General features: G+C 41.5%; 1 protein-coding gene across 9 annotated transcripts in view; it reads right to left on the reverse strand.

The window, feature by feature from the left end:
• LIN54 (lin-54 DREAM MuvB core complex component) overlaps positions 1-13,409 on the reverse strand; it is a 74,491-nt gene that overhangs the window by 22,949 nt on the left and 38,133 nt on the right. For 8 of the 9 annotated variants that reach the window (XR_016440852.1, XM_090036959.1, XM_090036956.1 and 5 more), the window contains 3 exons: positions 12,742-12,862; positions 6,362-6,507; positions 1,979-2,137 (listed from right to left, as the gene is read on the reverse strand). Coding sequence is in view for 8 of the 9 variants with exons in the window: in XM_090036959.1 (XP_089893085.1) it covers positions 1,979-2,137; positions 6,362-6,507; positions 12,742-12,862 (426 nt within the window). In the remaining variant the exon portion in view is untranslated. The remainder of the gene's footprint in view (positions 1-1,978; positions 2,138-6,361; positions 6,508-12,741; positions 12,863-13,409) is intronic. The other variant, XM_090036961.1, reaches the window with a different exon arrangement.

Raw genomic sequence — 13,409 nt, forward strand, 5'->3', positions numbered from 1 at the left:
CTAACAGAGTCATATGAACAATGTCTTGTTGTATTCTATCACAAGAGGTCCCAGAGCTAATTCCCAAACTTCAGGATGAACAAGCTGATCCAGACTCCACAATTCCCTCTTTTACATATGTGCATATAAAGCCTCTTTTACGTATGTGAGCATGTATTATGCTCAAGCTTTCTGGGCTATCAAACAAATAGCTGCTATATGAAAATCTATCATCATCATCATCATGTATAAACTGCAAGAGTCTCATCTGATACAGGCATAGCAGTCTGGAAAAACACTTCTCTTGCGTACCAGAAAGAATCAGGGATGGCTTTTCCCATTTTTAGCATGGACTCCTCTTGTGAGTGAAAAATTAACTTATCTTACAAATGGGGGGTACATGTGATGCTGGATAAAGCAAAGAATGTTAAGAGTGAATTCAGCAAAAGTCAGACTCCAACACTGCTTTTAAAAATCCAAAATCTCCTACATTAATTTAACAGGGTCTTCAAGATCAAGGCTCTTAGAGACAATACAACATATGGTATGTAACAAACCACACTGAGATAAATGCTGCTGCTTTGACAAAGTGACACCTCAACTCTCTATCCACACTTTTGTTCATTTGTCAGTCCTTACTATTTAGACATATTGATTGTCATCTGATTTTGAAATTCCAAGTTATTCAACCATACTCTGAGATCTTTTCTACTAGTCCTTATTGAAACAAAACTATACATAACAGATAATACCACCTATCTGATAATGCTCAAATAGTACAGTCATGATGAAAGTAACAAATACTTTCAGTGATGAGAGTGGTATGTGGCAGAAGGGCTAGGTACTGAGGCTACTGGCTCTTGCAACGCAAAGCCAAAGGCTGGTGACTTGACCCTTACTATTAGGCTCAATTGTACAGTCACTCTGGGGACAAAAATATCATTATGTTCAAAGACTGTTCCGCATATGAAGTGGCTGCAGTTGGGATCTGGAACAGGGACAGCTTAATAGCCCAAACAAACAAAAAAAACAGGAGAAAATTAACAGAGCCGACATCAAACAAGCAACAAATCAACTAGCTGTTTTGAATGAAAAGTCTATTTCCCAGAAAGATTATGTGGTCTTGCTCTATATTTTAATACAACACTCCTCCTTCATTTACCACAAGATGTGAGAGATTGGATGGGAAGAATAATAATAATCATAATCCCCCATAATTAAGGCTGTTGCTGTTACTATATTGTATTCAGCAGCCTGAAAACCCTGATTAACCTTCACTGGATGAACCTCTTCAAAACATCTGTATGCCTGAACACCACTACCATTTGACAGAAGAAAGTTACATGCCAAGTAATGGTACGGCTCTACAAATCAGTCTGATCTGCGGAAAAGAGGACCTGCACATACCTGTACACACACAACACGTCTAAGCCCTGAATTCTGAACCAATCCTCCAACCCAAGCAGCTGACAGAGATATCATGCAACTGCAACAGAATAATGAACGTTCTGCAGCACCTCAGAACTGCCATTTGAATGTAGTTTTCGTAAGTATTTCAGTCACTATCTCTAGAGAAGCTAAATAATGCTATTACGTACTATATTTAAAGGACAGAAAGTAACCTATACAAGCGAATTTTGTTAGGTCAACCACTCCGCAAAAGCCCAAACGTTCTACAGTTACTGGCAAAACAAGATTAGAAGCTCTTTCACACATTTAATTGCTTTATCTTCCGTTATTCCAGCTAATGGATGATTCAACTTCCTAGTTTTGGTACACTGTTTTTTGGTCGGCCTCCTTAGTACAATCAAATTTAATAGCATTCATCTTTAGATTGCCCTCTTCACAAGGTGATACTTATGTTGCTTGGCAGAACTCATTAACACGCACACAGTGACAACTTGCTAACAAGTGGCTTCTGGCTACCCTGTCAATGGAAAGAGAAGCTGGGACATGATTGAAGAGAAAACCACAGAGCATAAGGAAAGTCACTATATACCTGAGCAGTTGTGTGGTTGACTATGGCCTTGCCAGGGGAAGAGGATGTTGGCTGCTGCACTGTCAGGATCTGCTGTCCTAAGGCTACATTCACGGGGACACCCACAGTCTTCTGAGGAGAATTTGGAGGCTGAGAGGCCACTGACACCACAGTTAGCTGCTGAACAAAATGAAGCTAGTTAAAAAAAATTTTAAAAAAAAAAAATCACTGCACAGCAAGTTTCAAGCAACTAGAGATCCTTCAGTCCACTGCCAGCAAGCACATTATAGTTGCTACATCAATGTGTCCTGTACCTCTCCCAACTTAATTAAGAACACCAGGTTTACCAAAACTCCATCCAACAGAATTGTAGTACCTCCTGAGTGCAGGTGCACACACACAAACACATATTAGAACAAATGATAAAGAAAGCATTACCACAGTACATGCAAAGTAAAAGGCAGCTTAGAAAGGCAATAGGGTTATTACTTGGAAAACCTTTTATATGGTAGCCTAAGACAAAATTTCCAAATTGCATTTTCTAGTGAACATCTTCATACACAGCATCCATTCATTTTCTTTCTTCACAAACAGAAAAATGGGGAAAAATCCACCCAGAAGATTTCAGATTTACAATGTTAATAGGTTCAGAATAAAGGGATTTCATTGGTATTTCCTAAACTCAGTTTTAGATATATGTATGCAAACCAGAGAGGCCAGATTTTCTTAACAGATTTTTGGAGAGAACAAAGTATTTAAATTGCTTGTGTTGTAACTCTGTTACTTTTCAAACTCTCAACATCCTACTATTTTAAGTGTTTCATCTGCTTTCTTTTTTATATACAAAATCTCTGAAGTCATTAAATTGTGTGCATTTGTCTCTCTTCTGCAGTATACTCAAAATATAATTGAAAAAACCTTTTGACTGATAATGTTCTATCGCTTATTTTATGTAGGTTTTATTCTTTCTACACACACACACACACACACACACACACACACACACAACACTTAAGAGACAGAATAGCAAGCCCCCTATATTTGTGCAATGCTACATTGATCCCTTAGTAATGACAATGAAGGAAAACTTTTCATTCTTACATCACTGCCTCCAGTGGTATGAATCTGAAACAGAGCATGAGACGCACACAAGCCACCACTCTGCAGATCTTTCCAACAATGCCCCTCACTCCCATGGCTACTTAAGTCTAACAACATAGGGTATACAAGGGAGGAGTCAACAGGAGGTCCACCCTGTGGCACATGCAGGCCCCCTAACTTTATGGTGCATAAGTTTTCCTCCCTACTTCTTCCCCCAGTACTCTTTATCTGTACCAAGTCACCCATCCTGCGTCTACTGTAGAAAATAGCAAAACTGCTCATTTCAAATAATGAAGCCTGGTATAACAAACACCTCAGAGCAAGGAGCAGTTATTTAATTTCTCTGTGCACTGCCATGCATAGCAATGGTCGTTTATATGAGTGTTCCATAAACTGGCTGTTTTCATATGCAAATTATTCATGCAATTGATGCATTCAGAAAGTGTCAAAACACTAATATTTACTACAATGTGCATGTATTTCCAATCACTAGAGATATATGGGGTAGAAGTTTCAGAGACGCAGTGGTTTTTATTTAATTTCTGCAGGATCCAAATAAAATGGAAAGAAAAGATAGAAAAGGCATCCAAGCCAGTGAAGGACTGTTTCCCGATGCATGTTATTCTAAGACTATTAAACACCAGACTGGACGACTCAAGAAGTGGGTCTTTTATAAAGCTTCTTAGGAAGTGTCAAATATGCCTTAATTTCTACCCTTTGGACTGAATTTAAAAAAAAATGTTTGTGAAAAAAATCATTGAAAATACTGTCTATGCATATGCAAAGGTTATGACAGACTGTTTAATCAATTAACGATTCGTACTAGACACAGGGTGAAAGACATCATGGGAAAAAAATAGAAGCAGTGCCTCTTTAAAGAGCTGTTTTCCATGCAACACCTTACAGCAGGCACAAACATCTGAAAGGAAGTTAATAGCATTTCAAAAAGGTACTCTTGTTCCAGCTTCAAGTACCTGGGAATAGGGGACCATGAGATACAAATGCAGGCTGAGAGGTCATTATTGTGTGCTACACCAAAGAGGAAAGGGGAGGCTAGGACAGGAAACAAACTGCAAGGAATATAGGAGAAATAACCACAGGTGATTTTATCCAAACTGTATAAAAGAAAACTATCCTGAACTGATTGAAGAAATCACATGATAGATGTTACAAAAATGTCATCTCTCATCAGAAGAGTCATTGTTATAAAAAACTTCTAAGAAAAATATCTGGGATTATACCAAACCCCTTTAAAATCAACAAGGCTCAAGAACGACACCTTCCCTGGAGACTTTGGGCTTTTTATTTACAGTCTTCTACCACCATTCCACCTGCCTCTCCACTGAGAGCTGTTAACTGCAGAAGCACAGAGACAGGACCGACACTTTGGAAATAGGAGAGATGTTGAAGAAAAAAGCTAGTGTAGATAAGGCTTAACAAATTGTTAAGGAAGGAAAAGGGAAAAGAACTGGGAACAAAGAAGTACTCATCAGCTGGATCCATCTTTGTCTTTATACTGAGGCAAGAGTACCCATCAACCCTCTTAGTATTTCATACATGTTCAATAAGGTTTATAAAACCATTTATTTTACAACTATTTTCATTGTATATTCTTCTCAGAACTTGTTTTTTTTCCCCTGAGATTAAACCTGAGCACCTGGAACATGATACATTTACACCAGGGCTGGGCAAAATACAGCCTGTGAGTCAGATCTGGCCCACAGCACTCTGCATGGGGCTGAGCCCTGCCTGCTCCTGCCCAGGGCAGCCCTTGCTGTACTTCTGCCTGTCCTGGCCCCAGCCAGCATGCACAGCTTCCTGGTGGGGCTGCTGTTGGTGCAGCTACCTCCTGGGTCAACTGCTTGGCTGCTCCCACCTCTAGTTCCTTCTCTTCCTGCCCCTGCTGCACCACTCCAGGCAGCAGACAGTGCAGTGAAGCTGTGGGGATGTGTGCCAGGCAGCAGATGCCCAGCCGGGGGTGGGGCTGCAGCTGGGTGGCATCTGCTCCAGTGCATGGGGCTCTAGCTCTCAGCTGCCTTCCACCCACTCTGCTGCCCACATATGGATACTTATCATGTCAGACTGACTTATTATTTTGTCAATTACATTACTCAAAAAAACATAAAAGATCAGGACAAAAAATATTTTTTGAAATCCATCTGGATTTGAAATCTGTCTGGATGAATAGCTATCTAGTTATAGCTGTCCACAGTAGGTACTATTACCATATTTTCTCATATAATAAAACCCCCAGATTTAAACACACACCTTATTTTTGGAAGGCTGCAAGAAGGAAAGAAGTTCTTACTCTGGAGTACAGGCAAGCACCTGAGGCCTGGGGTCTGTGGTGCAGCAGGGCCTGACTCTGCACACTAGTTCTGGGGCCACTCAGGAGGGCCTGACCTGGCACATGGCTCTGAAGCCAGAGTGCAGACCCAGATTCAGTGTGCCAGACCCAACAGGCCACAGCAGTCTGATCTGGGCACATGGTTGGATAGGGTGGCTCTCCATGGGTCCAGAAATTTGGTGACAGTAGTGGGAGTGATGGCACTTAACTGTAATTGCTGTGGGAACTACAACATCACCAACACCAAATTTCCAGACTTCTAGGGAGCCTTTTACCTTGTGTATAATGTACACCCGATTTTCCCCAGATGGTTTGGGGAAAAAGATGCAAGTTATATGAGAGAAAATATAGTACCGCACCTTGCTACCAGATTGGGGGAGGGGCAGGTAGTTGGTTTGCCCTGAGAAAACAGTTACTCCTAAATAAGCCACAGGCAAATTAATACCTACACCAATTTTCCTGAAGGTTATTCTGTACCAGATTTGAATTAATTACAGTATGGTAGGGCTGTATGTCAGCTTTCGGAGTAGCACATCCAACCTTAGAGATTTTTGAGGGGCGGGGTTATTTTTATTTTTGTGGGTCATTAAGATCTATTCTTGAAGATGAAACAGCCTTTTAACCACTCATGGCAGCAGGTCTGGAAGAAAATGGTACCTATTCTAGATCATATAGCTTACTTGGGAGGGACCTGACCAAGCTAATAACCACAAGAAGCTTCAGGAATGAAGAATTAGAGGTTAGAATAATGCACATTTTAAAAAACAAAAATAACAGAACCAATTAGGTTATATTTAGCTTTAAATTAACTGCCAAGAACTGTAATAGATAAGCAGCACTTTGTGGCAACAGGCCCTTAAGGAGTTGGATGAGAACAAGGAAAACTTATTAAATATGAACTTCAAGAACCAAACACAGAACAAGATGAAAGGGGGGAGCTACACTCAGGACCTTACCTTATTGGGGGACTTCAATGGGGAGATAGCTATCTTATTTGGTGTCTGTTGTGTTGCTGAACTTAAAGATGACCCAATAACTCCACTCTCAGAAATTGTTATTGTCTTCGGTGGTGTTCCTGGAGCAGTCTGTGAAAGAACCCTACCTGTGAATAATACACATTAACAATTTAATTAATCTTCTGTTTCTTTATAATAGCCTTTCAAGCAAAAGGTTATTTAGAAATCCTGGGTGCTAGCAGTCTCTTGGCCCCACCTCAAAAGGATACTTCCCTTGATATCAGTGGTGCGACACCAATGTTATGCAGGTCATGTTTAATAGGCAAAGAAATGCAACTTTAGAAGGAAAAAGAATTGCTTTGGATTGTTTTCCAAATAAATGTCATGTCTATATATCTTGTGAAAAGGCTGGTATTTTAAATAGACTTCACTAAATATTCCTTACTCCTAGAACTGAGTTCTAGTCTTCTCTGTTCTACTCCAACATCACAGTACCCTATGCAAAAAAACCAAACAAACCTAGTTTTGGCAATTCACTTACTACCAACAGCCTCAATGCCTGATATACACGCATCCAGAAGAGCCTTTTCAGTTCCTTAGGAATCAGAGCACATTTAGAAAAGTGATTAGCACAATAAGGGATCTTTTCTGGGGATACTGTTTTTAAAAATCAATTATAATGGAATTTTTTAGAGGAATTAGAGAACTATTTTTCAGGTTTATCTGTATAAATCAAGCTGCAATATTATTCCTTTAGGTTTGGTTTCTCATATGTTGGCATTTGTAAACAAATGAGTAATGTTGCTGTAAAACATGCCATACACACGTGCAACTTGAATACACAAACTGTTCTTTCCAAAGCAGCCAGTGTGATCAAGCTTAAACATCAACTAGCATCACCATCTCATTTGTATTTGAGGGACTGGATGTATTCAAATCAGCTGGGCCGGACAATCTCCACCACCGGGGTACAGAGGGAATAAGCTGAGGTCATTGCAGGACCCCTGGCATGGCTTTACAAGCACTCGTGGTGCTCTGGCGTGGTGCCAGAGGACTGGAAGAGGGCCAATGTAGCTCCCATCTTCAAAAAAAAAAAAGGGAAGGAAGAAGGACCCGGGGAACTATAGGCCTTACCTCAATCCTGGGCAAGCTTTTTGAGAGAATTATTCCGGCACATGTCCACGAGGGGCCAGCAGGGGAGATTATGCTTAGGGGCAACCAACACAGGTTCATTAGAGGCAGGTCCTGTCAGAACAACCTGGTGGCCTTCCACAACCAGGTCACCAAATCCTTAGATGCAGGGGTAGCAGTGGACATGGTTTTCCTGGACTTTCGGAAGGCCTTCGACACTGTCTCTCACCCTGTTCTCATTAAGAAACTGGGGGACTGTGGTGTCAATACCCACACAGTCAAATGGGTCACCAACTGGCTGGAGGGCCGCACCCAGAGAGTGGTGGTGGACGAGTCATTTTCGACCTGGAGGGATGTGGGCAGTGGGGTCCCTCAGGGCTCGGTCCTCGGGCCTGCACTGTTCAACACCTTCATCAGTGACTTGGACTAGGGGGTAAATAGCACCCTGTACAAATTTGCTGATGACACTAACATGTGGGGGGATGTGGACACGCTAGAAGGAAGGAATAGGCTGCAATCGGACCTAGACAGGTTACAGGGGTGGGCGGATGAGAATAGGATGGGATTCAACACTGACAAGTGCAAGGTGATGCACCTGGGGAGGAACAACCGGAACCATACCTACAGGTTGGGGAACTCTCTTCTCGTCAGTACAGAGGCAGAAAAAGGATCTTGGAATCATCATTGATGCCACAATGAACATGGGCCGGCAGTGTGGGGATGCAGTCAGGAAGGCCAACTGCACCTTGTCACGCATCCACAGATGCATCTCGAGCAGGTCCAAGGAGGTGATACTCCCCCTCTATGCGACGCTGGTCAGGCCACAGCTGGAGTACTGTGTCCAGTTCTGGGTGCCGCACTTCAAGAGGGATGTGGACAACATGGAGAGGGTCCAGAGGAGGGCCACTCGCATGATTAGGGAGCAGCAGAGCAGGCCCTATAAGGACAGGCTCAGGGACCTGAACCCGTTCAGCCTCCACAAGAGAAGGCTGAGGGGGGATCTAGTGACCATTTACAAACTAGTCGGGGGGACCAGCAGGCATTGGGGGAGTCCCTGTTCCCCCGAACACTACCAGGAGTGACTAGAAATAATGGTCACAAGCTGGCAGAGGGTAGATTCAGGCTAGATATCAGAAGGTGCTACTTCATGGTCAGGGCAGCTAGGACCAAATTCCAAGAGAAGTGGTGCTGGCTCCTACCCTGGGGGTCTTTAAGAGGAGGCTGGATGAACACCTTGCTGGGGTTGTTTGACCCCAGTACTCTTTCCTGCCACGGCAGGGGGTCGGACTTGACCAACTGCCCAGGTCCCTTCTGACCCTACTAACTATGAAACTATGAAACAGGGAGGGTTCACAAAAATCACTTCCTTTAAAGATTAACACTAGCAAGTTAAGCTCTGACTTTACCCTGCTGCCACAGAAGAGTACACAGGACAGACAGGATGGGAGCAGAAGACTTGTCTGGAGCTAACTTCATGCTAGGAAGAGATTTTCCCAGTTAGGGATACAACTACTCCCCTTCCCTCCACAATGCTCACATTAATTATGCAATATTTCTGTACTCTTACCAGCTTCTTAGCAACAGCCAAAACCAATATTACTCCTTTTGGGCCCGAGTAGTTAGCCAAAGTTTGGGGTTCTGTAGTTGCTTCAGGTAGGTGGAGAACTTGACAGCATCCTTTATAGGATTCTGTTTATTTATAAATAATGTACAAAGTCAAGTTTCTCCCAACATCAGGAATCAAAACAGCAAGAGATAGTTCCTTTGGTCATAGCTCCAAATCCCTTTCTCTCTCTTGGCTTTTTCCTCAAGGCTGTGTTTACCAGTTCCACACACCTACTTACCAGATTGGAAGGGGGTGCACCTCTTTCTCTCCGGGATATTTTTCTCATGACATCTCTCTCTCATACATCCCCTGTCCTAAGAAGAACATACTGTGAAGTCCATCCAACCATATTTGCCATTGCTTTGGTTTTTGGATGGAGGCTACCATTGTTCCCATAAAGGACTTGTTTCTTAATTTTTTCCCAAATGAAAGACAGCTTCCAGTTTCTACACATTTTAACCCAACTTACGATACCTTTTTTAGTCACATGCAGGGGATACAATTATGCCCACACTTTGCCAGCCTCTCTTGTGTTATATTACTTTTTATAAATGAGGTAAGGATTTTCTAGGGTGAGATCTTTTACTGTGTGAACTATGTAGTTGGGATAGAGTTAGACAAGCTTTTGAATGAAGGACATTCTTCCTCAGGTCATGTTTTACAGCTCCACAAAAAAACCCTGCTCTAACAGGCTCCAGAGCTAAACTGCAATGTTGTTTCCCAGAGGGACACACCAAACTAGTTCTAGAAATACATGGAGCAGAGAGGAAGGACTGAGGTGGCTAAAGAACTGTATCCCTTCAGATTAACATGAACCTCCCTCCATGACAGATGGTTCTGTGCTTGTAGATAAAGTGACAGGTAGCTCTTCAGGAATGATCTGCCTCTCTTCACTGTGCTCCTGCAGCAGCCCGTAGAAACAGGGCATGTATACAGGGCCACACAATGCAAGCAGCAGCTCACCAGCCCAAATTTCCCTTCTTCCACAACCTTTAGCTGAACTCTATGGGAACAGGGAGCCAAGGTTAATCAAACAACCAATGGAAGATCACCCAGGGCAATTTATAGCTTCTGGGTCCTGATCTAACATTCAATGAAGTCATGAAAAACAACAAACTAATTTCTGTGGAAGCTGGATCACGACTTAATCAATGGGGAAGGGGAATGGTGACAGTACAAAGAAGTATAAGGCTAAAAGAAATAAAAAGCTGTAGTGGCTATTGAGTCAGAATACGGACCACTGGTTCTTAACCTTCTCAGATTCAATGCAGGTATCCCTCAAAGTGCCAGCTCTTAGTTTTCACTTTTTTGACTTCAGAAAAATACTAATATTACCTTCCATAATGTTTCCAGTATGTTTTTCTGAAGACAGCAGCTTTTCCCTCCTCTGTCCATTCCCCAAGTACCTTCTCCCATTCTCCCTTCCCAAGTGGAAGGTTGGCCACTTAAATTTACTTCATACATCATGAAATTGAAGTAAAAGTTAATACAGTCACACTCAACTTTAAAAAATATTAGATAGTAAGCAAAAGCCATGTGTCTTACTTTCCCAGTAAGCTAATGGTCAGAAACTCTCAGAGCTGGCAAAGTGGGTGGATGCATTTTTAAAACGTTTTTTTGGTTGTTTTTTTTTTAAGAGAAGTAGTTGAACCTACCAGTGATACTTCTCTTGCAAGGACTGGAGAAAAAGTAGTCTTGATTCTCTAGCATATTAGTTTAAAAGAAAAAAGTTAAAATAGGATTTTTTTTTTAACTGAATTGTGTGTCAATTTCAATTCTGTGTTTGATGCGAGATGTTCCATCAGTTTAGGGGACAAGCTTCACAGAAATAATAATGATATGCTATTATATGTACTGTTTTTCTTACCATTCAGAGCCTTCCTAATTTCCAATATTTCATCCATTGTTAATGGAAATGGAATAAGGCTGCAGGGTTTATTTTGTTTTTAAAGAAAGCTGAATTAGAAGTTGTATGAAACAGTTTGATTTCCATGTAGAAAAGTATATGGCCAAATTTTAGATGGGAAAGAGTGAGTGAGAACAGAGGGGAAAGAAAAGTAAAAGCTACTTTCTTTCAGGAAAGCAAGGAAATCTTCTAAAGACAAAGAAATGCAACTTATCCTGAGAAACAGGGGTAGGTGCAGGGAACAGGCAGCACCACAAGGCAGCAGTGTAACAAGGCAGGGCACCTGTGCCAGAGGAGCAGCAGCAGCTTCCAGTTGCCACTGCTGTTGCCATCACAGCTATAGCAAAAGCTGTTTTCTTTGCACTTCCCACCCTTGTTGGCACCCAGGGCACTTGTCCCTGTCACTCTGCCCTAGTTACACTATTGCCACAATGGCTGCAATTCTCATTATACACAGCTTTCATTAAATAAAAAGCCAACAGCAATCTTTGCACAGACAGGTGTGTTTTTTAAGGCCAACTACAGTCACAGTCCTGCTTAGTCTTTGCAATAGTGTAGGCTTCAGTGACTCTTTTATCATGGCCACCTACTTGTGAGTACTTCTGTGCACAACATACTTGTACAATTGCATGAAAAGGGCACAGTAAACTTTCAAAAGTCACACTCTTATCTGAAATATTTTACCAGACAATTGTTGAAAGTCTGTATGTTAAGTGGAAGAGATGGGGTGGTAGAGGCGGTTGCTTTTTCTAGTTTGTTTACTTTGCACATTTGCTATAAGTTTTTGTACAGTGAGTTTAGTCTATTGCCTTGCTTTGTATAACTTTATCTAGTAACAGGGAAAAGAAAAAGTATTTTGTGAAAAATAATTGAAGATGAACTGAACAACCATAACAAATCAGCCAGGAGACTCAGCACCATAGTTACTTTTTACCTTATTTTCTGAAATTAAATGTATGATTAGATGTCCAGCTAACTGTATTGTTGGGACTGCTATTATAGCACAGGATTCAAAAATAAAAGTGTGGCCCAACACACTTGCTAAAAATCAGTTCCAACTCTGTGCTGACATGATTGGCTCCCCCAGACTCAAAGAATGCATTCCATACTTACAGCTGGGGGGCCAAACTGCTATAAGCAACATGGGCAGATGTTGTTCATGGCATGTGGCACAGGGCAGGGAGAAGAAAGCAGAAGCAGCTGGTCAGGCAAAGATGGGTATGAGACTGGCACTCAGGGAGGGTATAGGGCTAATTTGTGGCACACCTGCCAAAAAGGTTACCCCCCCCACTGATTTAAGCAAAGAAAGCCAACATTATTAATAAAGTTGCAGTTCACTTGTTCTTGTTTATGTGACTTGTTTGCAACAATTTCAAACTGCCTGAGTCTGGGACGCAGGAATTTTGCATAAAAAGTAATGCTGATTTGTCCAGGTCTAACTGGTTTAGTTTTTATTAGCTATTTTTAAACACCCAACTAAAGATGAAGCAAGCAGCAGTTTAAATGACTGAACTGTAGTATATCCAAGCTGCATATTCCCTTCTCCTTTTAATATTAAGCAGTCAAACCTCAATCTATGCATATTCTATTAAACTTTGGATATTCTGAAATGTTTTATGTTTTGGGTGGTATACACACATTCAATCAGAGACCAGACAGATTTTTATGCTGCATCTTCCTCACTCTCCACAACCTTTGAGAAAGAGTACAGCAAAACAAGTCTAAAAGTAGTACAACCTGCAATGACTGGTGACACTTGAGTTGTCTGTCCTGTAACTGCTTTGCTATTAATTGGCTTTGCAAAGATCAGCTTGGTGATCACTGGGCCAGATGTTGGGGTTCGGGTCTTCTTAGCAATCTGAAAAACAAACAAAAGAGAATTCTGGAATAACTTCAGAGTTCAGAAACTTCAGGCACATTGTTGCTAAATCCACAGCAATCTTGAGGGTGCTGTCCATACAATTAAGCAGGTGACTCGGCCATAGCTTTCTAAAGTTCCTTCCTGCTAACTCCCCACCTTTTTCCCCTAAGCACAGATTTAGGTGTCCATAGGGTCACTTTAAAGAACCAGTCCAAACAATCTGAAGAAAAGAATAGCCAAACTTATACTTCATTTTAATAAGGTACATATATTAAAAAAATAACCTGGTCTTCAAGCAGAACAGACCTCTGAAATTGCTTGTACATTCACCCAAGATCTATTTAACATGTGACAGTACTTTAAATATTAAGACACATTCTTTTTTTGAAATTCTAAACACAAGACACCCAGGGGAAAAGATCAGCATTCTGCTACAGACAAAAACTACCTTATTTCCACCACTCCCACCCCAGCACTTAAAACATGCCCTCTACACCTGTGAAGTCACCTGTGAAGTAAAAATCCAGTCTTCTGAAATATAACT

This window comes from Crocodylus siamensis, chromosome 2 (genome assembly GCF_052110815.1).
Source record: "Crocodylus siamensis isolate JL-2025a chromosome 2, ASM5211081v1, whole genome shotgun sequence".
NCBI classification, from domain to species: Eukaryota; Metazoa; Chordata; order Crocodylia; family Crocodylidae; genus Crocodylus; species Crocodylus siamensis.